The sequence below is a fragment of the Paralichthys olivaceus genome, chromosome 13 (genome assembly GCF_024713975.1).
Source record: "Paralichthys olivaceus isolate ysfri-2021 chromosome 13, ASM2471397v2, whole genome shotgun sequence".
NCBI classification, from domain to species: domain Eukaryota; kingdom Metazoa; phylum Chordata; class Actinopteri; order Pleuronectiformes; family Paralichthyidae; genus Paralichthys; species Paralichthys olivaceus.
In genome coordinates this window covers 5,910,759-5,937,968 of record NC_091105.1, presented here as the reverse complement: position 1 = coordinate 5,937,968, position 27,210 = coordinate 5,910,759, and the positions used below count along the sequence as shown (strand labels likewise).

General features: G+C 43.0%; 1 protein-coding gene across 2 annotated transcripts; it reads right to left on the bottom strand.

Annotated features, from left to right (window-relative positions):
* On the bottom strand, nucleotides 1–27,210 carry fhl3a (four and a half LIM domains 3a). Of its 2 annotated transcripts, none has more exons than XM_020093527.2 (6): nucleotides 27,011–27,210; nucleotides 5,672–5,845; nucleotides 4,240–4,414; nucleotides 1,828–1,997; nucleotides 1,475–1,661; nucleotides 1–1,387 (listed from the first exon to the last, which is right to left on the bottom strand). In XM_020093527.2, the coding sequence occupies exons 2-6, from the start codon at nucleotides 5,825–5,827 to the stop codon at nucleotides 1,236–1,238; spliced, it is 840 nt and encodes a 279-aa protein (XP_019949086.1). In that variant the 5' UTR covers nucleotides 5,828–5,845; nucleotides 27,011–27,210; the 3' UTR covers nucleotides 1–1,235. The 2 variants fall into 2 exon arrangements, with proteins under 2 accessions (XP_019949086.1, XP_069393435.1); XM_069537334.1 differs by lacking the exon at nucleotides 27,011–27,210 and adding an exon at nucleotides 5,975–6,196.

The window sequence follows — 27,210 nt, the reverse complement described above, 5'->3', positions numbered from 1 at the left end:
TCATTGTAAATGTATTTAATAAGACTTCACAAATAAGACTAACCATTGTAGCATTTAGTCATTTCAATTATCAGTTTAAGTTCATACTGTTTTCACCTTGATGGCTTAGTTTTCATCTTTTAATGTATATTTGCCAACTCTGACTCACCAGCATCAAAGCTGAAATAATGAAATATAAGTACATTTTTTAATATTTTTTTAAGTCAAAAACTAACAATGAAAAACAAAAACACCAACAGTGTTAACAGTAACACAATAATTGCTGTAGCAGATGAAGACATGCATGCTCCTGCAATACACAACCGTAATGCATTTTCATTTCAGCTTCTTTTGGGTAATAAATGCTGGCTCTTTGAGCAAAGGTGATTAAAAAAAAAGATGTTACAACAAATGAAATATGATGAAACCTTATGTAAAATAAGTGTCATTGAAAAGTAACACAAGCAGATACATAACATTAAAGGGGGTTAGTGTGTCTCGTTCCATGTCCTTGAATTGTGTTTTTTATGTGCACATAACATGTTGGTAAGAGAATATCTAATCCAAAGTGCAAATGACTCTATTGATCACAACCGTCTCACTGTTTTTACTTTCTGACACATTTTTAAATTGGTCTAACAACAGTGTCACACCTCCTTCTATGTCATTATCTACAGTAACTCGTTCAAGACACACAAAGCCAGACGCACATTTCTCAAAGGATAAAAAGCAACATTCAAAATGCATAAAACTGCAGTTATAAGAGCATTAAAACAGTAACTACAACATAGTTTGAAAATACAGACTGTAAGGTTTTAATTCGGTTCTGGATCAGAGTTCTGTGTCTTCTCTTCAGAGCCTGACCTCTACCTGAAGTGGTAAACCATTTACATAAAATATGAAGGGATTGTTTTTTTTTGCAAAGTGACTAGCACTTTGAATTTTTCTTTGGTTTTAAAAATCCTAACATATGAGACATGTTATTTTTAAGGCACAGCATAAAGTTGGTCACACAAAATAATGAACTTTTTGGTTAAAGAGGAAATCTGTGGTGTTCAATGCAGCATCAACACAGGGTTTCACACACTAGCTCCTGGTTGAAAATCTGATCCAGACGATAAGGAACTGATGTCTTCGTATAAAAACAACCTGAGAGGCAGCATTAGTTAGCCTGTGTTACCTTCCTCGGTAATGACTCTGGGTTCATGAAATGCTGTGACAAAGGAAGAAAGGGGAGCATATTGTGGACGACTGCTCTATAGGTTGGTGTGGCATTCACGGCACAGGATCCTCTCGCCGTCAGGGAAGAAGCCGGCGCCCACCAGAGACACAGCGCACTGGGAGCAGGTGAAACATGGCTGATGCCACTGACGATCCTCGAATGAGATGTACTTTCCTCCTCCGAAACCTGGGACAGTGGAAACAGTGGAATGGATTAAAATCGGAAACAAGGTTTGTGAGGTTAAGTCAGTTAAGTTGAATGATGTAGTCTTGCCTGTGATGGGTTTGCTGCAGGCCTCGCACTTCTTGGCGTACAGGCTGCCGAAGCACTTGAGGCAGTAAGGGCTGTCGTCTCGGGAGGTGAAGTGTTGACCCGCCAGCTGCGTCTTACAGCTGGTGCACACGAAACACTCCTTATGCCACGGCTCATCCCGATAGGTCACACCACCTTTAGCCAGGGTCTGAAAGAGACAGGTCAGAGGTCACGTGAAGACCACTTCTGAAATCCTGTCCCATGCACATTCCTGTAGACGCAGGGTTAATGCCGCTCGTCTTCCCCGGTTTCTTTAACTGTGTTTCATCTGAGTGTCCGAGGGGATTTAACTGTCAGCTCATAACTGCACTGACCTTTTTACAGCGCGTGCAGCGTGGAGCGAACTTGTCCTCGTAGCAGGAAACACAGTAGTGTTCATCCTTGTCGGGGATGAAGGACTTGGAGCCAATCGGCTGTTCGCAGCTGTGACAGATGAAGCAGCCCTCGTGCCATGTGGAGCCGCCGTACTCCAACTTCCTGGTTCCTGGTGTAAGAGAGATGACAGGAGGCGGAGAGAGAACACAGTTAAAGACAAAAAGTTTTGTGACCTTCACCTCTGACCACCATCTTTGTTTGTGCAAAAGCTGACATATTTGGGGGAGGAAGGGGTGGAGCCAAAGACGACACCTGCAACCTGCACCTAGTGGACAGTCCCAGCTGTCAATCACACTGTATCCACAAGACAAGTACTTTTCAAGCCATTTTCTCCTCCGTGTTCCCAACCAGTCCATCTTCTACCCTTCCACTGTTGAGTTCTTTATTTGACTGGTTGCTTTATTCTATGGTGGTTTGTGAAGAGGCTGACATTTTGTACTTGGTGGTGTCTGCAGACTGCTAATATTTCACCGCTCCAGGCCGCGTTCTGTGGTGTTCTCTAATCAAAAACACAAAAATCCCCTTCAGAAACATTCCAGGTTATAAACTCACAGGAAATGCACAGGCTGAATGACGATTTATAAGCATTTAGGTACGAGCGTTTTGCAAATAAAAACAAACATGAACTCCAAAACAAACTACTTCTAATGATTAAGAGTGATGTCCCGAGACGAAATCTCTTCACTGAAAACAGGCTTCGCAAACAATGGAAGTTCTCTAATGCTCGGAAAAGTATTTCAATGGCTTTGTCGATATGTTCGTCTCAATCTGTGTGAAAATCGTTTTCCTTGTACTGTGCACTCCTGCATACACTGCTGCTGCTGCTGTATTAACTGGTGAGTGACAAAGGAAGAGGATCATTATCTGAACAACACTACAACGTGTGCATGACAGTTTTATCTGATCGATCTTTTTAACCTAGCAGCTTTTGAGGGAATCTGTTTACATGACTTTGTTGTTAGTTTCTTATCTGCTTTTGTTACCAACATAAACCCCTTCAGCCCCAGTTATTTAACGAGCTTTAAGTGTGTGTGTGTTTTCTGTGATGGAAATGATATAAGGGAAAGTTCAGTTGTAAACTACTTTTGTTCGAGGAAAGTTTTTATTTTATTTTCATTTTCTGGACTTTGTCTTTCACAAGCGAACAATCCAGCAGGAGACTGTTGGGGTCTGATGCGTTCACAACAACAGGAAAATGTCCGGAACATTCAGGCGAGGGAGGCGGGACATGATGTATGAACTCCTCTGTGAAAATCACAGTGTTTTTGTTTACAGCATATTAACAACGGCATCTGCGCTTATCTCCAAACAGCTCTCAAATCTTTTTCAGAATCTTCACGTATGGAGCCTCTTTTTCATCAGATATTTTTATTCTTCCAGTTTTGCGTCCATCGCATGTTAGAAACCTCATCAACACGTCCACTCACTCGTTAAGCATTTTTGTGTTGCATACCTTCCTGCTTTGTGAAAGTTGTATGAGCTGTAACAGGGACGCTGAAATAACTGACTTTCTTATCTCCAGTTATCATCAGTGAGCTGGCAGCCCGCCTGCCCTGGGGATCTGGCTTACAGACAACAAGTCAAGCAGATTGGCAATTAATCTGTCACATTCAGCCCCGCTGCTCGATCCTGGACCCTCGCCTTCCTCCCTCACTTCTCCTCCAATTTTCTTTCTAAAACCTCTTTCCTCACTTTATCTTCTGGATCGGTTACTTTATACTTTTCATTTGTCCCTGCTTCCTGGAGACGTCGTCTTCCAAATCCTTTACGTTTGTATCTTAAATGTTTATTTTGTATCGTACATGGAAAATGTAATGTGAGACAAAAAAACGAGTTAAGTTACACGACACAGTGTATGTCAAGATAATCACTGTTTTATTAAATCTCATTTTTAATCCGGTACCATTTTAATGAGAACCATACTTCTCAAACCTCGACTGAAAAAATATTCTTTAGACAAAAGAACATTTAATTATGAAAAAAACCTAGAATGCAGTGCACATACAGTATCTGGCCACTTGTAAAGTACTTGCATGGAGGTAAGATATGTATACAGGTCATTATCCACATTAGCACCTAATTTGACCAATTCATGGATAATTGTTGGCTACACCTACCAAATTCTTTCTGTTGTTAAAAAAAAATTCTGAATCTGCTCTACAAGTTAATGGGTTCTTCCTCAGCCCATAGGAAGAATTCATTAACTCCCTCCCTTTCACCACGTTTCAAGAAAATTGGTTCAGTCATTTTTACATGATCCTGCTAAAAATCAACAGCAATGAAAAGAAAACCTCCTGGGTGACGGTAATGAGCCAAACCTTTATCTCACAACATCCCTGTCTCCTTCCTACCTGGCATCACAATCTTGTCGCAGGCCACACACTTGGAGGAGAACTCGTTACAGTAGCAGTCGTTGCAGAGCAACGCGTCGTCCTGGCTGGTGAAGGGCTCGTCCGCCAGCGAGCGATCGCAGCGGAAACAGCGGAAGCAGTGCTCGTGATAGTGTCGGTCCTCGTAGAAGAGCTCCTGGCAGCAGAACGCAAAGAGAGAACAAGGATACTGGAGGTTATTTCATACAATTATCACTGAAATGTAATCACCTTAATTGTTTGTCTCCAAAACATTTATCATTACGTTTTAAAGTTTTAGTGTGTAGGATTTACTGGCATGTAGCCTTGAAATTACATATTGAACATCAACATTCCCTTCAAGGTGTACAGGAGGACCTCCAGGGGCCTCAGCTTACATAAAACATAAAAGCCCTGTTCAGATCCACTCCTGATGTGTGAAGGGCTCAAGTGATGAAAACACAGTGATTTCTATTTTCAGGCGATAATAAATGAATGGAAACATAATTTTTGTCAATAAATACTCCCCCCTCCCACATAGTGGCCCTTTAAAGCTTCAGACCTCAATCATCTAGAGGAAGCAAACACAGGAAGGACTTAACCAACCAACCAAGGAGTATGGAACCGTCCTGGGTCAAACTGACACACGTGTAATGTGAACACACACTCACAGTCAGCGTGTGGTTGCCTGCACATATTGTACTTATGTGCAAGCTTCTGTTTAAAAACATTTTACAAGGATGGGAGTGAAATGATCGTCTACGGGAAACCGAGCCAAGAAACTCCTGGCTCCTTCACTGCCCTGGATGATGTTGACAACTCATAGGCCACATTAGCTAAGCAAACTACTGCGGCATGCCTCATTCTGTAAACTCAAATAAGTAGCATATTTCAGTCTTAAATCATCCACTTGGTGTTAGTGTTTTCCATTAAGTGAAGATTGAATTTTAACTTGATTGAGGGGGAAGATGGAGACGTTCCCTCATGCAGCATTTTTATAGTCTAGCCCGTTGGCTTATGTGGACTTAGTGGAAATTGCCTCTATAATTGTGAGTTAAATTAGCCTTTACTGTGTCTTGCCACACAAAATATATAGAACACGCCTCATTTACCATGAATTACGCATCATTAACATGACATAGCTTCTGTTTCAGCTCCCAGGGGCCACATCACGACATGACAGAAAAGCTAAAGCTTATACAAACTTTTTGATGTGCTTTATCTTTATATGTTGCTCACAGTGCGGAAAAACCGAGGTGATATGTGGAGTGGATTCCAGAGTTTACAGTATAGTAGAGAACATTTCCAAAAATATTTCGCTTTTTTATATAGATGAAATCTGTCAACTGAAACTCTGCATGTACTCGACTTCATATTGTTATTGTGCAACAGACCGCTGATTGCATGTCTGATCATGCTAAAATAGATTCCTTACCCTTGCATCATGTCCGATCAGTTCTTTGCACTCGTCACACGTATTAGAGAACAGACTGTCGTAACAGGGGATGCAGTACGGGCTGTCATCAGACTGGATGTACTTGCGGCCGTAAAGGGATTCTTTGCAGTTGTCACAGTCGAAACGGTCGGCCATTGTAAATTCTCTAGGAGTCTAGAACACAGAAAGAAGACGGCGACATTTTAAAATACGATTGGAAATGGAAAGGAAACAACGAAAAAACAGAGGATGAGAAGGAAGCAGAACATAGAAGAGGAGGGAGAGTGTTGAGAAGTAATTCACCTTTTTCCAGTATGGCAGTTCACTATAGACCCTCACTGCCAATATTTATGTTGTAAATATTTTTGGCTTGTACCAGCGAAGAAGCTGAGCTCAAACAAAACACGCAGTGCAAGTGGGAGCAAGTGGAAAAATGAGAGAAAAAGAGAGCTGGAGCCCTGAGAGGCAGTACAAAATGCCTGTTAACTTTTATTGGTGTGTGATGAAAGTGTGGTGGATGCAGAGGGAGGGGATAAGAGAACGAGCTGTCACTTTATTTTCCCTCACTAACAACCCAACTCTTTTCCTGTCGCCAACGACTGCTCGGAATCTGCAAACGTGAGATTTGAGCGGCGTCCATCACGTGGAAGGAAATCAGCGCATGTGAAGCCCACACACTGTGCACACCTGTGAATATTTATGAGGCATGAATCTGTTTGTGAGTAAAGCATGAAGCACGAACTGATACAGACACCCCGTGAAGTATTTGTGAGTGTTTGTGTACTGGTGTTTGTGAACGTGACTCACTGACAAGTGGCTTCCTTGCAGCTTAAAGGAGTGTTCCCATTAAAGAATGTGGATTTTCATTGGGCAATGAGCCCAATGATCACGACTGAGCACACAACAAATGGACAGAATAATATGGTGAGGGCTTTATGGCAACAATATCAGGTCGCCGAAACATTGCAGCATGGCTGGAGGAAAGCCCAGTGATAAGTGATACAGCATCTCTGGCAGGGTGCACTGCAGGAGGATTCATTCCTACCACCCAGTACAAATAATCACCTCTGATATAATAATCACATCGAACTTCAAACGTATTCTGTGCTGCCACACACACACAATCCACATTTGCAAGAGCACAAGTGGAATATAAGCACGAGGGGCAAACACGCACACAAAAGCAGAGGGCGACACAGAAAAAGGAACAAAGAATAAAGCCAAATATGTCATGAAGGAAAACATTAGTCCCCGACTCTCAAGTTTCATCCGTCTCAGCCCTTTTTTGTGCGAGACACAAGCTCTTAATGAGTCGGGGTGAGAAAGTTCACCACCGCAGTTCAGCGCCATCTCCCCAAACCGGAGAGTGCTCTCTCAGCCCCCCTTCAAAACTTCAAGACATAAATTTGAAACTGTACATGCCTGGACAGCCGTGCAGCCATGTGTATACACTGGCTTGCATCAATGCACTGCCATAACTCTCCATCTAATGACTAAATGGATACATCTTAAGTATCTGATGTCAAATATTATAGTATCCATCTGGGGGTTGTGGCAAACTATCAGAATAAGCAGCTGCGGTTGACCTGTGCAATCTAGGTGCTGAACTTGCAAGTCTTCGCTTTTTAACATAAATTTCTGCACATTTGACACTTCATCCATCAGAGAAATCCAGTGACGTTGCCATCGGCCCACGTAACCACAGCGTCGAGATTAAATCAACTAAGTACAGACCTGAAAATGAGCACGGTGACCTTAATGTTATCTGCAGTGCCAGGTAGGTATGCGCTGCCTTTGGTTGCCAGGTGAGGGAACGAGACGGGGCATGACTCACAAAGCTGGGAAAGGCAGCGCTATGACGTCCGACGTCAGCTTTCATTTCCAAAGCACATCAGGCAGCTGTTCATTACCCTCCCACAATTCATTTGTGTAATCCGCATATCCATTTTACCGAAAGGTTGTAGAAAGTAGGTCATGATAGGTAGGAATAAAGTAGAGTGTGTCCTCTGACAGAATGATGAATATTTGAACGCAGATGTCTGACTATAGTCTAAATCCCTGTACCTGGTATGGATCACCCAGTGTTCCTGGATGCATTATTTCCCTGCTATTAAAGCCCCATGCAGCCTTGGCTGGTCTCCCTCTCTACAAGTGTTTTATAGTCCCCGTGGTGACGTGTGGGTTTGAGCAAGAATAACTCGTTTGCTTGCAGACAGGTAAAGGCTTGATGCACACAAGAGAATTTTAAAATCTTCACAGACCACACACACAATGATGCATTTAACAGCTTTTTAATACCTTTTTTTTTTTTTATATATAAACCAGATGATTCAGTCGTGACGCAGGACCACACACTCGTTGGTGTGATTTCAGTGTGGTGATTGGGATCTCGCTGAATCTTAGGTCATCAAAACGTGACTTTAGAGAAAAACTAAACGATGACGGACCATTATCTTAAGCTGGATGTACTTTTGTGTTGTGAGCTGTAAAACTAAATCAACAAAAAAAACCTGTTGAAGTCATGGCTGAGAAGAACAGGGCTTATACATTTTGCAGTATGAGCTGGAGCAGAGTTGGAAGTAAGGTTTTATCGTTAGTCTAATAATGGGGCTGTAGAAAGGGAGAAACCTGTGATCTTCAGAATTGTAGAAATATTTATACATTCTCTGACCTTCTATTGCAGAGGAGGTGCCGGTCCATATCAATATTACCGAGCTCTGGGCGAAGGTTACTGTCAATTACTGGGTTGAAAAACATCATATTCTGTGAGTTTTTACCTCATCGTCATCGGCTATTTCAAGTTTCTGCTCAAAGAAAATTGGGATTCAAAAACAGGGAGTCTCTGATCCAGTAGGTAACACTAAGATTATGAGATCACCTCTCGCAGGAGGATCCTTTGGGCAGATAATCTGTTCAGACCAGACTCGATCCAAAAACACTATTGTCAGGAGCAGTGAATGAGACACAAAATCAACCAAATGATCCTCTAGTGTACAGTGAACTCTCCAAAACCGATGAGAACATGAAATTAAATTGCAAAAGTCACAAACCTGATACATAAATATTTATTACTTTAACAATCAGACAGGGCTTGACTTCCAGGTGTTAAGATTAGAATTTCACAGAAATTCACTTTGAGTATCAGTGTTTGAGATCCTGGAATGAACTCTCACAGAGAGGGTCATGACGTCAGTGCACTCCTGGGGTGACGGACTAAGACATGACCCACCATCCCAAATCAACCAGAGGAAAAGACTTGGATCTGGGTCACAGTGAACTCTGGTCCTGAGACCAGTTCTCACAGGGCTTTGTATCTACTACTCCTTCTTGTCCAGGACCCAGTGACTAAGAACCCCACTCTGGGCTAATAAGGTTCCCAAATACCAAAGCTGTGACTGAATTCAGCCTCCTGGGAAAAGAGTGCGCTTCTAGGAAATCACCACTTTATCCACGCAGCACAATCTTCCAAATATATTGTACAGAGTTTAATTATAGTACTGCAGCACATAGGGATCATTGTTTAATATTGGAAACAGTGGATTACATTCTCTTTGAATGGACCACAGGGAGTTCACATGACAGACTACAATATATATTACATTCAGTTATATGGGTCAGTGTGAGTGACTCTGCAGAAATTCATCTGTTCAAAGTAAAGTATCTCCAAACCAGATGCAGCTTTCCATGAACTTCACAAAGCATGTTCATGGTTCTCAGAGGATGAACCCTCGTGTGTGTAAACCCCCTTTTACACCTGCCTTGCCGCTGTATCATCTCAACAAAGTTTTCCACTTTCACAAAAGAAATATCAAAATCAAAATTGCCATAAAAGTACAAAACCTTTTCTGTTGGGGCGTTCTGTTATTCCTCTCATAGCAACCTTCAGCCAAAACGCTGCACATATAATCAATCAAATTGGCTTTGGCACATGCTCTCAAGGAGACCAAGATTTACTGACACTGTGAGTATAAAGACGTAACATTTTTAGCTCCACCAAGACTTAAATCCATCCATTAACTGTACAGCTTATCCTCTGAGGGTCACAGGGGGGAGCTGGAGCCAGTCTCATTGGACCAGAAGCAGGTTGCCAGCAGGCCAACATTCACATTCACACTCACACCTATGGATAATGGAGTCTCCTATTAAGCTCACCCCAATATTCAAGTCTTTGGACCTGGAGAAAACCCAGTTTAACACAGAAACTCAAAACAGAAACATCCCGGCCAATTACGAGAGACATTGCTAACCACTGCTGCTCTAAAGAAAAGCTAAAGATGAATGAAAACCAAGCTCCTTAATATGTTATAAATTCTGTACAGCTGTTAAACAACATGGTATGTGAAGAACCTTGTAACTTCTATAGACTTGTCGATAGCAGAGGAATGCCAAGGCTGCATAAGAGGGTGAGGTTCAGGGGCAGTTGTGAGACACCACAGACCCTCAGACCAATGCAAACAAGCAGCCTGTATGCTGTTGCTGGGGGACATAGTCATGGATGGTTACTGAAGGGCTCGCAGATACCCTGTCCAGTCCAGTCACACGGGCAGGCCTGGTAATCCCCAGCCCAAACTTTGCTTACGCTCTATTTGATTCCAAATGAACAGTTCACAGAAACCTGCCTGGAACAAGATCGCCAGTTCTTCCCTTCACTGTCGACAGTTTAGAGAATCTGCTTGTAAAAGATCTGTTTTTACTGAGACTAAACAAAGCACTCGACGTGATGTTACATTGGCAGAGGGGACAAATCATCTTGACTGCAGTCAGCAGATGTGTCTTGCACACTCAAAATTACAGGTGTGACATATGTGAGTGCATGAAGTCCAATATATAAACTGTACAACCAGACAGACAATGGATTAAATGCAGTTGTGCCCACATGTTTAAAATAAATGTACAGATATCAGTAACTCTTCTACAGAGAATTCTAACATTAAACCTGTGATATACTACTATCATACTTTACATCTCTTTGACCACTCAAACTACTTTACTGTCACTGGTCACTGGACTGGAGGAGACAGGGATCAACCTATACTTTCTGGTTAGTGGCCGACCCGCTCTACTCCATGAGTCACAGCCACCTGGTAAATCTCTTCTGCAAAGTTATTCAGATTAACTGACTTTGTTATCAAAAGGTAAACAGAACACATGAAATACTTCACTTTCAGGATTAATCACAAGTGCCCCAATGAAATAAAGCCCTATTTTAAATTGAAACACTAAGGACTTTTCCATTAATCCTATAGTGTAATAACTGTTGTTTATGTACCTCGTTGACATCATTTAAATAAGGGACAAAAACTTAGTCTGTCGCTTTACAACACAAAATAGATATCTTGGTGGAACACTATTGTAGGACTCCATATCTCTAACACACAGAAGTCAAGAAAGGAAGTGGTGCAAGCTGATAACAGAACATGACTGGTGGTGGAAACAGTGTCACCATGTGCCACGGCAGATGATTTTAAAATGGTTTAGTTTATCGAAAGACGGGAAACTGTATGAAAGTTGTCACTATGTTGTTGCATGTCGTCTAAAAGCAACAGAGAGAGAGAAAGCAAAGAGAACTCCTCTATTCATTAAGTCTGTGTTTAAAGGTCCATTGTGACTTGTGTACTTTTATGTCCAAGTAGATACTTCAACAAGTGATACTTCAACAAGTGTGGATTTTACTGTTAAGACTCGTCGTATTTACTTAAAAAAGTAGCAGCTAGAAAAGCCTCTCGATCACCTTCAACTAACTGGAGTTTTTGGCAGCAAACAGACTAACACACCAAAGGAAGCAGTGTGCTGTCCCCTGTGAGTACACTTTCCTTTTAGGTCCCAGAGAGAGTGATGGAGGAACAGAGAAGGAAATCAAACACAAGAATGGGATGAGACAAAGCAAAATAACAAACAGCAACATTTAGCTGTAAATGCATATTGGAGCAGGACCTTAAACCTGAACCTATCTCAAACGTGAACCTAAACCAAGTCTTAAATCAAATTAGAGGAAAAGTGAAACGGCTGCTTTTGGATAAACACATACCATCACATTTCGCTCTGTCTGGTGCCTGGACATCTTCCAGACACAGTAAAGCTCCTTGGCTGGGTTTGGGACGGGGAAAAAAGTACAGCACTGGACACTTAAGTATATCATTTGAGGGCCTGGTTGAGCGTATCGAAAATAAAGTAAAATGTCCAAAACACACTTGAGAAAAATTCATTTGTGTCTCAGTCCAGTGGCCACTTGAAAAGAGCCTGAAGGAGATGTATTCTGATCTTATTCTAGTCCAACCATGCAAGACTTTCCATTTGGTGACTAATGCAAAAAGGAACAAGGCATGAATTGCAAGAGACTTTGTCTAATGGTTCAGAACTTTGTGTTTATGACACAGTGTCAAGACTTATGTTCATGTTTCTATTCAAGCAACAGGCAACAGAGGTCACATCCTTTGTGAAAAGCTTCCAGATCCACCTATTCTGACTGATCACTCCAAGAGCTAAATCAAATCAACATGACTAAATGTTTTCATGGACAAAAGTGGTTGAAACCATTTGGGTTGCAATTAAACAACACAGGGGCTTGACCCTGAAACATATTTGTTTTCTATTAGTCAGACGTGTTGTCAGTGTTCTTACCGGCTTTCGCTGGATCAGATAAATGAAGTCCAGTAATTGAGAGGACACACATGAGGCAATGAATCTTATCACAGGATGAGGAGGAAATTGCTCATGAAGCAGAGATAATGGCCCAACCCATTCACAAACAGTTGGGCTTATTCAAACAAGCTTCAAGTTATGTTAATACAAAAACATTTTAATTCTAATCTTAATAACAAATCTTGCTTACTTGTTGGTAATAAACAATCTAGTACAACACATTTCTATCACAGTTGAATCCTGTTATTTAGTTTGGTTGCGACACTGATTTTAAACCAGAAAACCACAACTGCAATCATGAGAAAGATGTCTGAGGGTTTGAGCAATCTGCGGTCACCACAGTTTATACCATGGGGTCTCCATTCAGCCTCTGTTAAGTTTGCCATTTGTAAACAACCAGTGGCTCTTACATGAGTGCTGTCATTTTTATATCTCCTCCTGTCTTCCATCAGAGGAGACGCTGGGCCACCCACATTCTCAGGACACGACAGCAGCGTGTGCACAGGAAGCTACATCTACCGCTGTACTGTCTTTGAAGAACGTCAGAGAACGAGTTGTGGCAAGGTGGGTGGGGGTTGTCGTGGGGGCACCTGAGAGCGCTCCTCTGTGGGAGCCTGGGTCAGACGGGAGGATAGAGTGGAGGCTGCAGGACCAGACACTGGAGCGCTAACCTGTTATTGTCCCTGAGCATTTAAACACCAGCTGGTGCGGAGTGGGAGGCGACACTGGGCTCAAATCAAAGCCGGCATCATAAACACAAAGGAGGGAAATGACTACCTGCTGCAGCAAATGTCACCACGGCCTTTGTAATTTGTCCCTTCTCGGCAACTTTTAACGACCGTGCAAGTGTGGGTATACGACTTGATGTCTTTTAATATTAGCCTTGAATGTGTTGTGTGGTGCAAACTGTAGCATTAGAGGAAAGGCTAAGCTGGCCTGAAAGAACTGTGCGTCAAACCTCGTGGACTCAATCATTAAGAGGATTTGACACAGTCGTTCTGTGTACAAAAGATAAACAGAGGCACAGCACGTCTTCCACTGACGTGTGTCGTTATGCTTGGGTCGTAAATTTGTTATAATCTGACACTGACTTGGCCCAGAGGGACTTGAGGACGTGCCGGAGGGGAAGTCGCCATACGCATGGAACTTTCTGGAGAAAATGCGATCGCCGCCTCTCCTCTGTCCCTGTCCACAAGCCTGTCTCCATCCCAGTGCTCCACAGTACTCCGCCGACACCAAACAATAACATCGCAATTACTTTAAATCATACAGGGCCGTAACCGCCACGAGGGAAAGTTCATAATGAATGTGAATTTATTTTTATATCACTCCGTGCGGATGGTCGGAGGACTACATTTTTGGCCTACATTTGTCTTCCTTTGAAGAAAAAAAAAAACATGCTGCCATACATTAGTGCTTCACATCTGGTTTGCATTGGGGAAACTATGCAGTCAACTCCTGTGTGCCAGTGGAGGTTTTGGAGAGTCACTGCCTGGAGAATGCTAGAAAGGTTGTCTTTTTTTTTTTTTCTTCCTGTGCTGGTATTTGCCGGTAAATGTGTAGATGGCAGAGGAACAACTGGAGCGAGAATGAGAAAAGAGATCTTGACAGTCTGCTGGCTGAGCTTTGGTTACACTTTGAGGTGGTAAACAGTGACGAGACGATAGGAGGTCAGGAATGCAGAAACAATGGAGTTAAAAAATCACGTGTGATAAAAAACAATCACTATTTAAAGCTGATTCCTTCGCAACAAAAAAGTACAGTCACGAAATATAAGCATTTATATCTAAAACAGATCTACGAAAAGTGCTGAAAGATCTCAGGGGAACAGTTGTGTTACTTTTGCTGTGGCTACTTGTTTTAGAATGAATAAGTTGAGAAGGATTGTCTCTCCGTGTGAGACACAGTGTATATTATTTCTCTTTGGACAAACAGTGATTAATCCCAGGGACCCCTGTACTCCAGAGTTTCCCAGGGCAGAGACGTGTCCAAAAATGGTTCTCTTAGTCACTGTCCTGATATCTTCACATCCTCCCTGTCAGCCTCGGCCCTGTGATCCCAGGGATAGGGCATCCCTTTGAAATCTGAAGCCGGCCCTGTGCAGGAGAGACCCGGCTCAGGTTTGACACCTGTTTTGTGTAGTTGAGGACTGTGGACCTTTGCATTGTGTTTGAATAAATCTGTTTTAATTTTATCAGGTGTACAACAGCCCTGTCTCCATTCAAATTCCAACAGAATCAGAGGGTGGGGAGACTCTCACTTCCAAGCTGTGGGTGAGGATGTTGCTTCCACAACTAAAACCTCCAGGGAGATCCAAAAAAGCCCCACTGTTGTATATCTTCAGAGGAAAACAGAAATCTCATCCTGTGTCTGTGTCTCTGTGCCTTCGCTAGACGGCCGGGGAAACACAACAAATGTCTTCACAGGTCACCACAATGGAAAATCTACATCTTGGACTGCTCTTATAAATTAAACAAACTGCTTTAAGGGATTTAGGGGGCGAGTTTATCCACCTTTGATTTACACAGGTCCTAATATGAATTTCAGGTGCATGCCTCCGAGCTGTTGCTGTGGAGCCTAGGACCATGAAATCTGATCACAGAGGATTCTGAGAATGCTTTGACGCTGTTGTCCCTGCTTTCTGACATGATAGAAGATTGGTCATGCTCTATTTTTCTCGTCTTGCTGCTTCAACTATGTCTCTCAAGTTGAACTGAAGCCTGCAGCTTTGTGGCCTTGATATTTAGCCAAAATACTGTCAGTTGTCTTTATCAGTTGCTGTGTCAGTGGAAAATGAGGAATTTCACTCACATTTAATGGAGTAATCTCTAAAAGGGGGAATTCACACCTACCTTGTTTGGTCTGGACCTTGTGCTCTCCCTTATATTCCATTTAATCAGAGCCAAAATAACAGGTGTGAAAGGTGCCTCAGAAAAAAACATTGATGAGAAGTTGTGGTCTCGAATGCAAACTAAATAAATCTGATTACAGTTTGAATCTGCACTGTAGGATTTCCACTAAACCAATGAAAGAATTGAATGTTCACTAGACAAACGTGCGCTGACCGATGCAAAGAGGAGAATAGCTGCATCATCATTTTGACTTAAATGACTACTGTTGATTTATGTACTAGCTCCATGGCTATTTGTAACACACAGGTATTGAATACCGAGGCTAACTGTGAACCAAAGAAAACAAAGAAAGTGGCTCCTACAGACCCCTGGTCAGTCCCAGGTGGTCTCCTCATGTTCCCGAGTCAGCACAACTAGTCTGGACATCAAGGAGCTGGGCTAAAGTTTCACAGACTGCACACTCAGCAACCTAAGCCACACACACAACTGCACAGTGCACACCCCCAACTGCAAGCAATTATTTAGAACTAATTTAGACTTGTGGCTCGTGGCAGCAGTGATGGCACCTGACCCTGAGGTTAATGCCCAGACAAGAGGGCGTTATCTCCTTCTTAAACATACGTCCCAAAATCCCACGGCATGAATATTCCGCATGTTGTCATAAGCAGGTGGATGTACCCAATCCCTGCATGCAGAGGGCCTTCATGGGTATTAGACATTACGAGCAGCGAGAACAATCCACATTTTTGACAACAGCTGCACAAATTATCTCCCACAACCGCAACAGAGCAAAAAAACTCACCTCTCTTCCTCTTTGACTCTGTAACCCCGAAAAAATGGGTTCATATGGAGAAAAAAAAAACATTGGCTCAGAAGAGCAAGGGAGCCCTGCCAAATATGAAATGACTTAGAAGTCATTTCCAGTATATGCAGCCATTTTTCCCCTTCTCAGGCACATTTCTATGGCGACGTGTAAACAGTGCCCTCATTCCCCTGCACCATAAACCTCTTGGCAGTGACGTGTAGCTCTCGTTTCATCCTGCACGGCGATGACTGAAGGCACAACCCAGCGTTTTATTGGGGATGCTGCGGCAGTGTAAAAATTGATGTGTGGTGCCATAAAACAATATTGAACCCATCAGGAAAAACAGATATCATATTAGTACGTCCTAAACTTAGATCACATCCACGTTTTTAGACTTCCTGACTATATTTAGAGTGGAGCCTGCCCTGCACGTGCAGAAAATCAGGTCAAACTATACAGTGTGTACAGTTAAATGCATACTTTCTTGTGTTTATTGTAAATCACAGCAGTGTAAAATCCCACAGCATCTAAAAATAGATGCAATAATGATTGGTTGACCTCTGAAACATCCCCTTGCACCATTTTCCTGTCATAAAAAACATAATGTCTTCTTCCTTTGCTCTGGTATTTAGTGCAAGAACCAAATGTGGGTTCATTTCCTCCTGGGCAATGAACCCATTCACCAATGTGGAGTTGATAACAAGTCAGTGTGCACCCGCAGCGTGCTTCTTCCTCTTACCCCAAACAGAGACATCTCTGGGAGTTCTCAGAAAGACGGACGCACACATTTCCAAACACACAGATGCAATGAAAAACAGCCGTATTAAGTCTAAACACACTAACACAGTCTTGCAGAAGGACAAAGCCACAGTGGCGTAGACACACCTGCTGTCGTGTGCATGCGCAGACACACACCTACGGTACCATGCATGCACACAGGCGCACATGTGAACACACAAAGCCGAGGGAAGATAGAGAGATCAAACAAAAAAATAAACACAGCAGCCAAACTGGGGGACAATGGCCGACTTGTGCAGGAAGAGCAGACACAGCGAGCAGCTGCATACACACTGCAGCAGTTTGTTTAGGACCCTTTGTGGGGACTTCCCGCCGGGTGTAATTACTGCTCATATTTACAATCCCCCGGCTTTTCTGCTCGCATAAATGAAGCTGATAAGATCAAACAATCTGACATATTTAGGAAATGAGTTCCAAACAAAGTGGTAAGATCTTGGTAATAAGAATCCAAACACATCAAATAGACAATTCATTTAAACCAGACGTACAAACTAGGACTGAGTACTGCCAAGCCAACCTCCTCAGTCCTGAATCCTCACTAGAAGAAGAGAAGATGGAAGCTTTACTTATTCAAACAATGATGTCATCATTACTAGAGACGGCTGGAGAGAGATTTCAACTGCAGAAGATCATTAAAATCTATTTCCATTCAATTTCAGTGGAGACGCTATAAATTCTCCCTGATAATTCTGCACAGTGAAGCGAGGGAAAACTAGCCTGACTCTGCAGAAATACTCTCTTGACCCAATTTTTATGGTCCCAGACTGGGAACCACCTCCTTTGTGTCTTTTTGTTTCTGCTGTAGCTTTGACCTCCAGATGACTGAGGAGTGAATCACAAACCAAACGCCACAAAAATCAAGAAGTGCGTATGTGAGTGGAGGTTAGTAACCTTTAGGTCAGTTATCCCCCTCACTGTACCGCAGGAAGAACATCCCAGCTCTGAAATGCAGCAGACAGGCAGTGGGCTGGAATGAGATCGCTTCAAAGGGTGTCCATAAATCAAGCTGCCATGCATCTAAACCTGCCTCCAACCACATTCATTCATTAACTCACCGAAACCGATCCCATCCAGTCTAAGTTCACACCTAGTGCCATTTCTTCTTTTGTCCTCTATGTTTTGAGTTTTTGCTTCCAAACACAGAGCTAGGATAGAGTTTGATTGAGCAGTGTTCTACCATTCAGCAAATCAGATAAAATCCACCGGCAGGAGAGCAGCAGTGGTAGGTGTAAACATGTCCTCAGCTAAAACTGATTTGTAATGGCATCAGAAAGCAATACTCCTGCTGGTAGACAATGCATCTCAGTGGTTTATCTGATGTTCAAATAAGTGTCGAGAAGAGCTGCAAGTTCAGAAATCCTATAACAAGTTTCTCGACTTTGCCAGGAGAGACCTGCAATCCGTCAGGTCCTTATCTCACGGCGTCACACACTGGAATCTCTTTATCATGCAGCAATGCAAAACCCCATTCATCTTCTCCACCTAATTCATTATCGGTGATAAAATGCAAAGTCCCTGCTGCAGTTGTTAAATGGAGAGAGACGACGTGAAAACAGGTGCTTTGGTAAACACTGATAGTGTGGTTGAATTATGTTGCTTCCCAAGCAGACCTGCCTATCGCTACTCGATCTATTAACCGCGAATCTCCTCCGACTCTTGTTTGGCCTCATTCTGCTTTTATCCTTCTTTTCTGTATAGAGGTATTCTTGGCTTCCAGGGATGTGGGAATAGTACTCTACACAAAATAGACACACAAATGGAGGACAGTTGAAGGCACTAAGGCTCTCGTCAAGGCTTTTGGCCTCTTCATCGATCAAGTGAAGTGTAAATTTATGTCACACTTTGTGTAAATTAACAGGATATATGGCTCAGCCTTTATTATTGGATGACCAGAGTCCAACTTCACCAGCAGATGAAGGTTAAAAGCTATATGGCACAAATCTAACGACTGTAACACTCTCCTGACTGATCACCACAAGCACGATGTGCTATGACCATAATCCGTCATTACGCATGACTGCTAATACTATAGGACAGGTTTTATTCCATTCTCTCCTCAGTAACCATTAAACCTTACACAGTTTCCACTCACCAGTGTTGAGAAAGCGTGCAACGGGATGAGGGATGGGGGTTTTGGAAGGGGGGTTGAATACTTCCACAGTGAAGTCATGGTGCTTGTGTCATTGGCCCTCTGCTGTGCTTTGCTCACCGTCTGGCCCCCATTTTACCCATTGATCTCATTTCCATTGCCAAAACTGGATGTGGTTCTGTTTGAAGTTGACTGTTTAGGCCCATTAAAGCACTGACAGAATTGCAAACGTATGGTGGACCTCAGGAAGAGTAAAGAAGAAAACAACTCCGTTATGTTGGCCGGACTATTGAGAGGAATAGAGTGAACACAATATGAACTTTTTAGCAGTGTCCAGTGGGGTGTAAAAATGTATGACCCTAATTACAACTAGCGTTAATACGCTGCTTGCATCCAAGGTTTGAGATGACATTGAAATCTGAATTCTCTTTGCCTCTTCAGATCACAAACATTACTATTTCTGATTGTATTTACAACTGAAACTTTAACCATCTATCTAAAATAACAGAACGGTCTCTCTGGTGTGTGAGCAGCCTGTTTTAACTGCTCATGCTGTTGCGTCAACATTCAGTTCATCAATTATTTTGCACCAACTTGTAAATTGATGGTGGAGATGTGTTACATTTTCAATTTGCTGCTGCTAATGTGAGCAGGCACCATGAAGCACCATTTGGCTGAATGCCTGACACATATACAGTACGCTTCATCAAGCTGCCAGTTGTAATGTGGGGTCTGTATCTGCCACATCATTCCTCCAACATCAGAGAGATTACGTCATTTCTGCAGAGAAACCAAGACAAAGCTGTGAACTAAAAGTCGACTCCTGACGGAGGACTGACTCCTGTGTGTGTTTCTTAAGTAAAGGTTTTGAAAGGCAGGATGAGAGATGCTTCCATTCACACAAAACCAAAGTTAGAACTACCATTGACTACTGATGCATCCAGACATTGTCATAAAGAGAAAAAACAACTTTAATGCAACTCTCTAATTAAAGACTAATGAGGATGTTCAGGTTGTTGATAATGCTTCACTTAATGTTTCTGCAGCTTCGCTCATCAGCTGTCTGATATCTTCTAATTGATCGGGTGTTTCTTCGAGTTAGACATGTTGCTCTGGCCAGCTTCTATTTTGCATCACAAATATTACAGCAAGTTTTATGACTTCTGAAAAGAGTAACCACACTTTGCCAGCGACCTGACTTGCACTCTCTCACCCATACTCAGGTACCGAAACGTAGTATTGTTTGATTTGTTTTCGGTCCCCAGCTCAACTGGAGGTCTGTGAATCATTTGCTGATTGTGTTGAATGTAAATGCTCTGAACTCCCTCTGGAAGGAGTTATGTCCGATTACCACAAACATCCTGAGCTCAATATGATGTCAAACTGTCAAACAAAGCAGTCCTTCACTGCTGTGCTCTCGCTTCACCAACAACTTTAATTACATAAGGTAAAAAAGAGCTGACGACGGATGCTTTGGAGGAGTCACAGCATGTTCTTTCTCTTGTATACATTTGTTGTGGTAAGGTTAAATTGTTGTTGGAATTTCTGTGTACTGATACACGCTTTTCCGAAATGGAAAGATGGTTCACCCTGAACAAACTATATACAGCAGCGACTTGCAGTTATCGTCGATTACGCCTTTCTGTGACAGCCCGTTGACAGATGCGGCCCACGGGCAGTAATGATGCACTCAGGCCACTCCTCTCTCCATCTCATGCTTTCATTCTTTCTCTTAACTCCCCTCGCCGAGAAATCCTGTTAGCTGTGTTACTCATCTTGGCTGTAAATTACTGTGATCTTCTCATTGAGGAGCTGACGACCTTTTATAGCCACACCAAGGACACTCTCTGCCATTTATGGCTCTTCCAAGGCACCATATGAGAAGGTGAGATAAGACAGAGAAGCAGAGGAGGCCAAGAAATGTCCTGCTCCCATTCAGTGCAACTTTGACAGATTTACAAATGAGTGCCAGCGTGTGCCCATGCAGTGCCAGGTGCACACTTCTCTGTGTATTTAGAAAAGGGCACAATTGTTGTACACAGTTCAATTTACGGACTAGTGAGTGACATAAATATACACCTCTGCAAATGCAGCAAGTCTGGCTTGTCCCAGCCTGTCTCCTCTGCAGACACTATTGTCTCTACATCAGAACTGAAGAGACGAAAGTGTGAGGGTGAGAAAAAATTGCGTGTGTGTGTGTGTGTCTGTAAATACTAGCGGGTAACAAACAATGAGAGACAGACAAAGAGAGACAGACAGAGAGAGAGAGTGATATGGTCTAAAACATTCTGGTTAAGGAGTCACATTCTTGATCGCTCACTGGTTTCATCAAGCAGAGCAAGCATTTTCACAGTGTTTACTTTCAGAGGGGGGGATGCTCTCACTCACAGCTGCACTTCAAATAAACACTCTTGTATTTATCAGAGATGAGATAATACACATCTGATCTGAACAAGCAACAGTGATTCATGCAGTCCAACACGTTAAGTCCTTCAGGTTTATCCAATGGGGACGGTTGTGAAACAACAGCAAGAACACTTGTGCATATTTGAATAAAGGAATACATGCTGTACACGCCATCACCTTGCCATCATACACCCACACTCTCATGACTGCACTTCCTCCACCATGATGTCACAGTCTGGGTTCATTCTTTGCAGATGTGGGAACCAGCCCCATTAAGTGTTTGGGAAGCAATCAGCTCTAATGCAGTTGGCATTGTGGCAAACTCAAGTTACTCGCCATATAAAGACACAACTGCCACAGCAGCAGGGGGTGAGAGGTTGGGATACGGTAGTGCCGTGGTGAAGCAAACAACTCACATATAAACTGCCAAGGTTTAATTACATCTTCAAGACATCTGTTATGAGAACAGCGTCCTCCTGGCATGTTGTTGTGGAGAAATACTTTGTTAATGGCTCTCTCTCTCTCTCTCTCCCTCTCTCTCTCTCTCTCTCCCTCTCTCTCTCCCTCTCTCTCCTCTCTCTCTCTCTCTCTCTCTCTCTCTCTCTCTCTCTCTCTCTCTCACAGCATTTTGAAAGGTGACATTTTGAGCCTCAAGCATTGTTGCCCTGTTTGAGGCCTGCTGGGTATCGCTGTGTGGTTAAAGGCTGCGTGCCACATGCTCTCAAATTATTGCCCAATTAAGCCAGTGTGCGAGAACATCCAATGGGAGGGATGACGACATTGCTGCTCCCATAGAAATAAAACAGATGATAGATGGCTGCTGTTAGATGACAGATACTAGGGGTAATTGTCTCAGTTCTCAGATATCAAAAAGGGCAGGGGTGTCAGCCAGCTTCGAACATTAGGAATTAAACTCTTAACAGAAGTCGTTTTCAGACATGACCTGCTGGTAAAATCCGGAGAATTTGCTTCGGTGTTTACCTGCGGTTTGACTTTCCCACATGCACAACACAGCGAGAGTTTTTCTGCAGAGATGCATTCACAACAGCAACAAATCCATTATTCAGGCAAGAGGTGGAGCAGCAGGGTGCAGCAGGCAGGAAGTGACGTATTAACTCTTTTTTAAAATACATTATACTAGTTGACCAGGCGGAAATACGGAGGAGCTGCGGAGTTCAGTGCATGTCTGAAAGCAGCTGGAGTCTAAAATTAGGAAAAGCAAACAGCTCTTTCACCTCTGACAGAAGCCATGATAATTGTAGGTCAGTGGCCCAGTGATTTCCTCAAAAACAAGATTACTTTATGATCCCAGATATGAAGATGAGATGTGTGGGACTTGGCTTGATGCTTTGTCATCTCGCTCAGCAGAAATCTATCAGGGTGGAATAACATCTCTCTACCTCGTGCAGTGGAGAAACTCTCCTCACCCAACATTCTTCTCCTCAAGTGTCTCCATTAACCATAGGTTATCCTATGATTTAGCCATTAGCCGCAGCCCAACATAACCGTTACTTATACAAATTTATGATACACATCACATTACCAGTTGTATAAAAACCACTGCAATTTGTCTGCAGCCTTCAAACGTGTACTTTCCTCTCAGTTCTCCCCGTTGCTTCATATAACTTGCATAGCTGGTTTAAGAGGCCAGTTTGCTGACAAAATAGCAGCTGTCGTGCTTATTAATGGACTTTAGTGACATTTGTTTCCTGTGTATAGATTGTGTAGTTTTTCCCATGATAACATCCCTCATGGGTGAGCAAACATTAGGCAATTCCAGTTTGCACACTTTTATTAATATTTAATCCCGCAGCGGAGGTGGTGGCGTTCCAAGAAACACAGACAGGTTTATCAGGGATCCTGCTCCCACAAATGTTCCCACATTCCTTTCATCGAGTCCTGAGTGACATCAATGCCACACACTTCTGTTGAAGCACGACCCGGCCCTCGTCCCTTCAGGCGAGGGTGCAGGAGAACAGTCACGCCCTGACTAACGCTTTTCCTCAGTACAAGTTCACAACATGACAGATGTGATGATGCAGCAGTGACTCGACAGGACTCCTGCACCCAAACAACATCTGGCTCATGTGAGAAAAGGTCATGTAAACACTGCTAAGGTAGAAGGAGCCCAAAGTAACTAATGAACGCACTGACAATAATCCAGCATTAAATGTAACAGAGTGCTGAGTCTAACCTGAGCAGACCAGGTGAAAGTGGAGCAAGGTAAAGCATCGGCTTATTCTTTCAGAACCTATAATTAGTTAGTATTAAACTAATAGCTCTGTAGTTATGGGGGGATCTGCAATTCTGTGCTAACAATTTGGTATTTCCTTTGAAAACAGCATTTCGTTTGAGAGTGTCAGGTAAGTGCTAGGTATGGACCTGTAATTGTATCCCTGGAGGAATGTAATTACCCCATTAGCACCGAGTCTGTTACCTTTTGCACTCCTTCGCTGCCTATATAAAGTTTATATTGTCTTTAAATAAAATCTCACATGGAGCGTGAACTGTGGCAGCGAGAGTAAAGAAAGAGGAGAGGGAACGAGAGCGAGGCAGGATGACTGGAGTTTTAAGTGGAGGGGGGGGGGCACTTTACCTCCCACAGGGGCCCTGGCAGAAAGGATCAAATTTCAGACGTTTACCAACAAAGCATCCATGGAGGAAGTCTAGCACCCCTCACAATAACACTGCAGCACCTGGTCGTCACTGTGAAGGAAACCTGAGGTCACTTCCCCCCACTCAGGGAATGCAGACACACTCCTGCTGCCAGCCACGTGTCCCCACAACCTACTGAAGACAGGACTGACTATGGGCAGACGGATGGAGACGCACATACAACAAACTAAAAAGAAAAACTAAATCTAAATTATGAGGATGATAAAAGTTCTTACACTGACTCAGTTCAAAGAACTGTATCCTTTTGTGGTCTCAAATGTTTTAATTCATCTGAACTTTTAAAAACCAGATTTGGTTGCATTTTAACATTTTGCTTGGAACCACATTAGTCTCTGAGCCCATCGGCTGTCAGCTGCCGATTAATTAGCCTCTGGGGCAACGGCCAGTACTTCAGGGCTTCCGGTGTTCAAGTGTCACGTCTCTCCACACAAGACACAAACAGCAATGCTTTTTGTACACGATTGAAACAACATTTTCACATCATCTTCATTAACAACTATCTGCAAATGAGTGGAGATAAATTAAAAAAGTAGATAGCTTAAAACTAGAAAATAGAAAGATGAAGCAACAGATTCTGAAGAAGTAGTTCAGAAGTGAGCATGAAATCATTGCCCTTAAATGAAGCTTCCCACAGAACGTGACGGAATATAATGCAAACTGTGTCTTGTGTCCAAAGAGGAACCGACAGCTGCATAATGTCAAATGAAAACTTCTTACAACACAACACAAATCTAAATTCTGCTCCCTAACCACCTGCAACCACTTGACCACCAATTCTCCATCATTATCATTGGCCTGGGTTCAAGCGATGCCAACCCATAAAACCAGCCGCAACCGGTCCAAGTCATTTATGATTGCCGTCCCACTGTAGTTTAGAACTGGCCGGGGTCCAACCACTACTGAGACCTCGGAAGAATGTGACCATGGTCAATGAGACAGGGAGGGAGGAAGAGGAAGAAAGCAAACAAATACATTATACAGCCCGTGGGCTCCGTCAAGACAAACTTCCAAGATGCTACATGGGCCAGAATGAATGACAGGCTTCTGGCTGCTGGAGGATGACTTCTTGTGCCGTGACAAACAGTTTGTGTTAAAAAATAAATAAATAAACTTGTCAGTGGTGACAGCTGAGCAGGATGCTTCAGAAACTAAATTCCTCCAAGGTGTCACTTCTGTAGGAACACACAGAAAATAGGTCCTGGAGAAAATTCTGTTTCCCTTCACTTTATTCAAGACATTGAATTTTCAGGCTTCATTCTTTATCAAACTTTCATCAATTGCAGTTGAAGATCAACTTAAGCTACACTATCATCGGCTTCACTCACAAGTTGCTTTCACACAAGCCCGTCAACCTTGAACTCATCTGTTCATCCACTACAGGAGCAGTGAGTGGGAAAACAAATGTCTGAGTCACTAGGAATGTGAGAAGAGATCAAGTAACTGTCACAGCCGGTGGGCGTGATGATGGCATCTCTGTGATGCAACTGGTGCAAAACCATCAGAAGGTGAAAAAGGATTATTTACAAGAAATGAAAATGTCTAAATAGATGGATGACGAGATCCGGGGACTTCTGTCAGTGAGGGCCACAGCAGAAATCATCAGACACATTCATGACAGGAATGATAAGACACACATTGTATATGAGGTAAACACAACACCATGATTTCTGCAAAACACTTTCTGTATCATGTCGTGCCTCCTGCACGCTCTACCCTGGCTCCACCCCTCCTCTAAACCAACAGACTTTTCTCAGTTGTGTTGGGTGATCTTCTCCATAGTCAGATTGTCCTATGAATGAGAAAATACTCTGCAAAGGTAGCAAATGAGCTTTATGTTGATAGATATACAATCAAACTTAATTCAGTAAATATTCTGTTTGTGGCTTTGATCATCCAGTCGAGTGTCATGACAATCAAGGTCCTTGAACTAGAACCAGGACAAACATGGCAGACTTACAATGAGCGGGAGACAAAGCAACAACTTCATATCCTTTATCGTCCAAAACAGGTGGAACATTCCCAGGAAAAAACATGTATGATCTTGAGCTTATTCTTTTTTTCCTTTTGGCAAGACAGCACCATTTTTATTTTCCCACCATTTCCACAGCGCACATGATGACGCAACAGGTGAGACACCTAGCAACCACCATGAGGATGACGCTACTACTTCTACTACGCACGGCGATGTTATGATTTACACCCAAGACCAACCCACCCAAGAGGAGACACTTCCCAACGCACACGGCCGTACCCCGCTTCCTGCGGCCAAAGAAAGGACAAGTTTGGCCTGAGGGACTTTGCTCCCGGGGGCCAAACTCACACCGCTCAGCCGGGAGCGTCTGTGACACAAGTGCTGTTCTTTAATCCTCCCTCCACAGTTCAGTGGGTCACACAACCCAATACAGTCTGCTGTGTGTGTGTGTGTGTGTGTGTGTGTGAATAACACGGGGCATGAGTGCAGGTGTGAGATTGTGAGAAAACAACATGTGCAAAGGAAAAGCAGAAAAAACACAGGCAGACAGAAAGTGTCCAGCCCCCCCCCCCCCCCCCTCTTGTCACAGGAAGTGTTTCCTCTTCTCGTCAGGGTTTGACTCCTGTCCTCTCCAGGCAGCGTGTTAGAATAAGGTGTGAAGTATTGAGAAATGTTCATATCGACAAGCCAACGCCTGATTTCATCTTCACACTCAGGAGATGGACGGAAAAAAGTCACAAACTGAAAATGACATTTTAAACTACTTTTTAAAATCAGAATTTCTTCTGCAACCATCTGTACTATTACTACTACTATTGGTACTACTATTACTACTACTATTACTACTACTATTACTATTACTACTACAAATCAACTATTTACACACTCAAACTGTTTTCCTACTCTATTTCTACTGTGTCATTCATTTTCATTTTGAGAAGCTCTCACTTCATCTGTCTGAAGCTGTGAATGACATTAGAGATAAACTAACACTTATTGGTCTTTTTCATTGTTTCTGAGGCTCCACTGAGTCAGAGGGGGTTGAACACTGAACACGTAAAAAAGTCCAGATACACCGTGAGATAAAGAAAAGTCCTACCAGGAGGAGCAGGACAGTGAAGTGTGGAGACACCTGGGTGTCAGTGAGAGGCTTCCTCCGGGCTGCAGGTCGCTTTACTCCGGTGGATCCAGGAGCGTCTCACCGCTGCTGCACAAACTTTTTTCTGTGTCTTCTGGAGCTCTGCGGTGAGGACAGACGCAGCCTGCCGGCTACTTTTGTCTACTACTGAGGAAGTTACT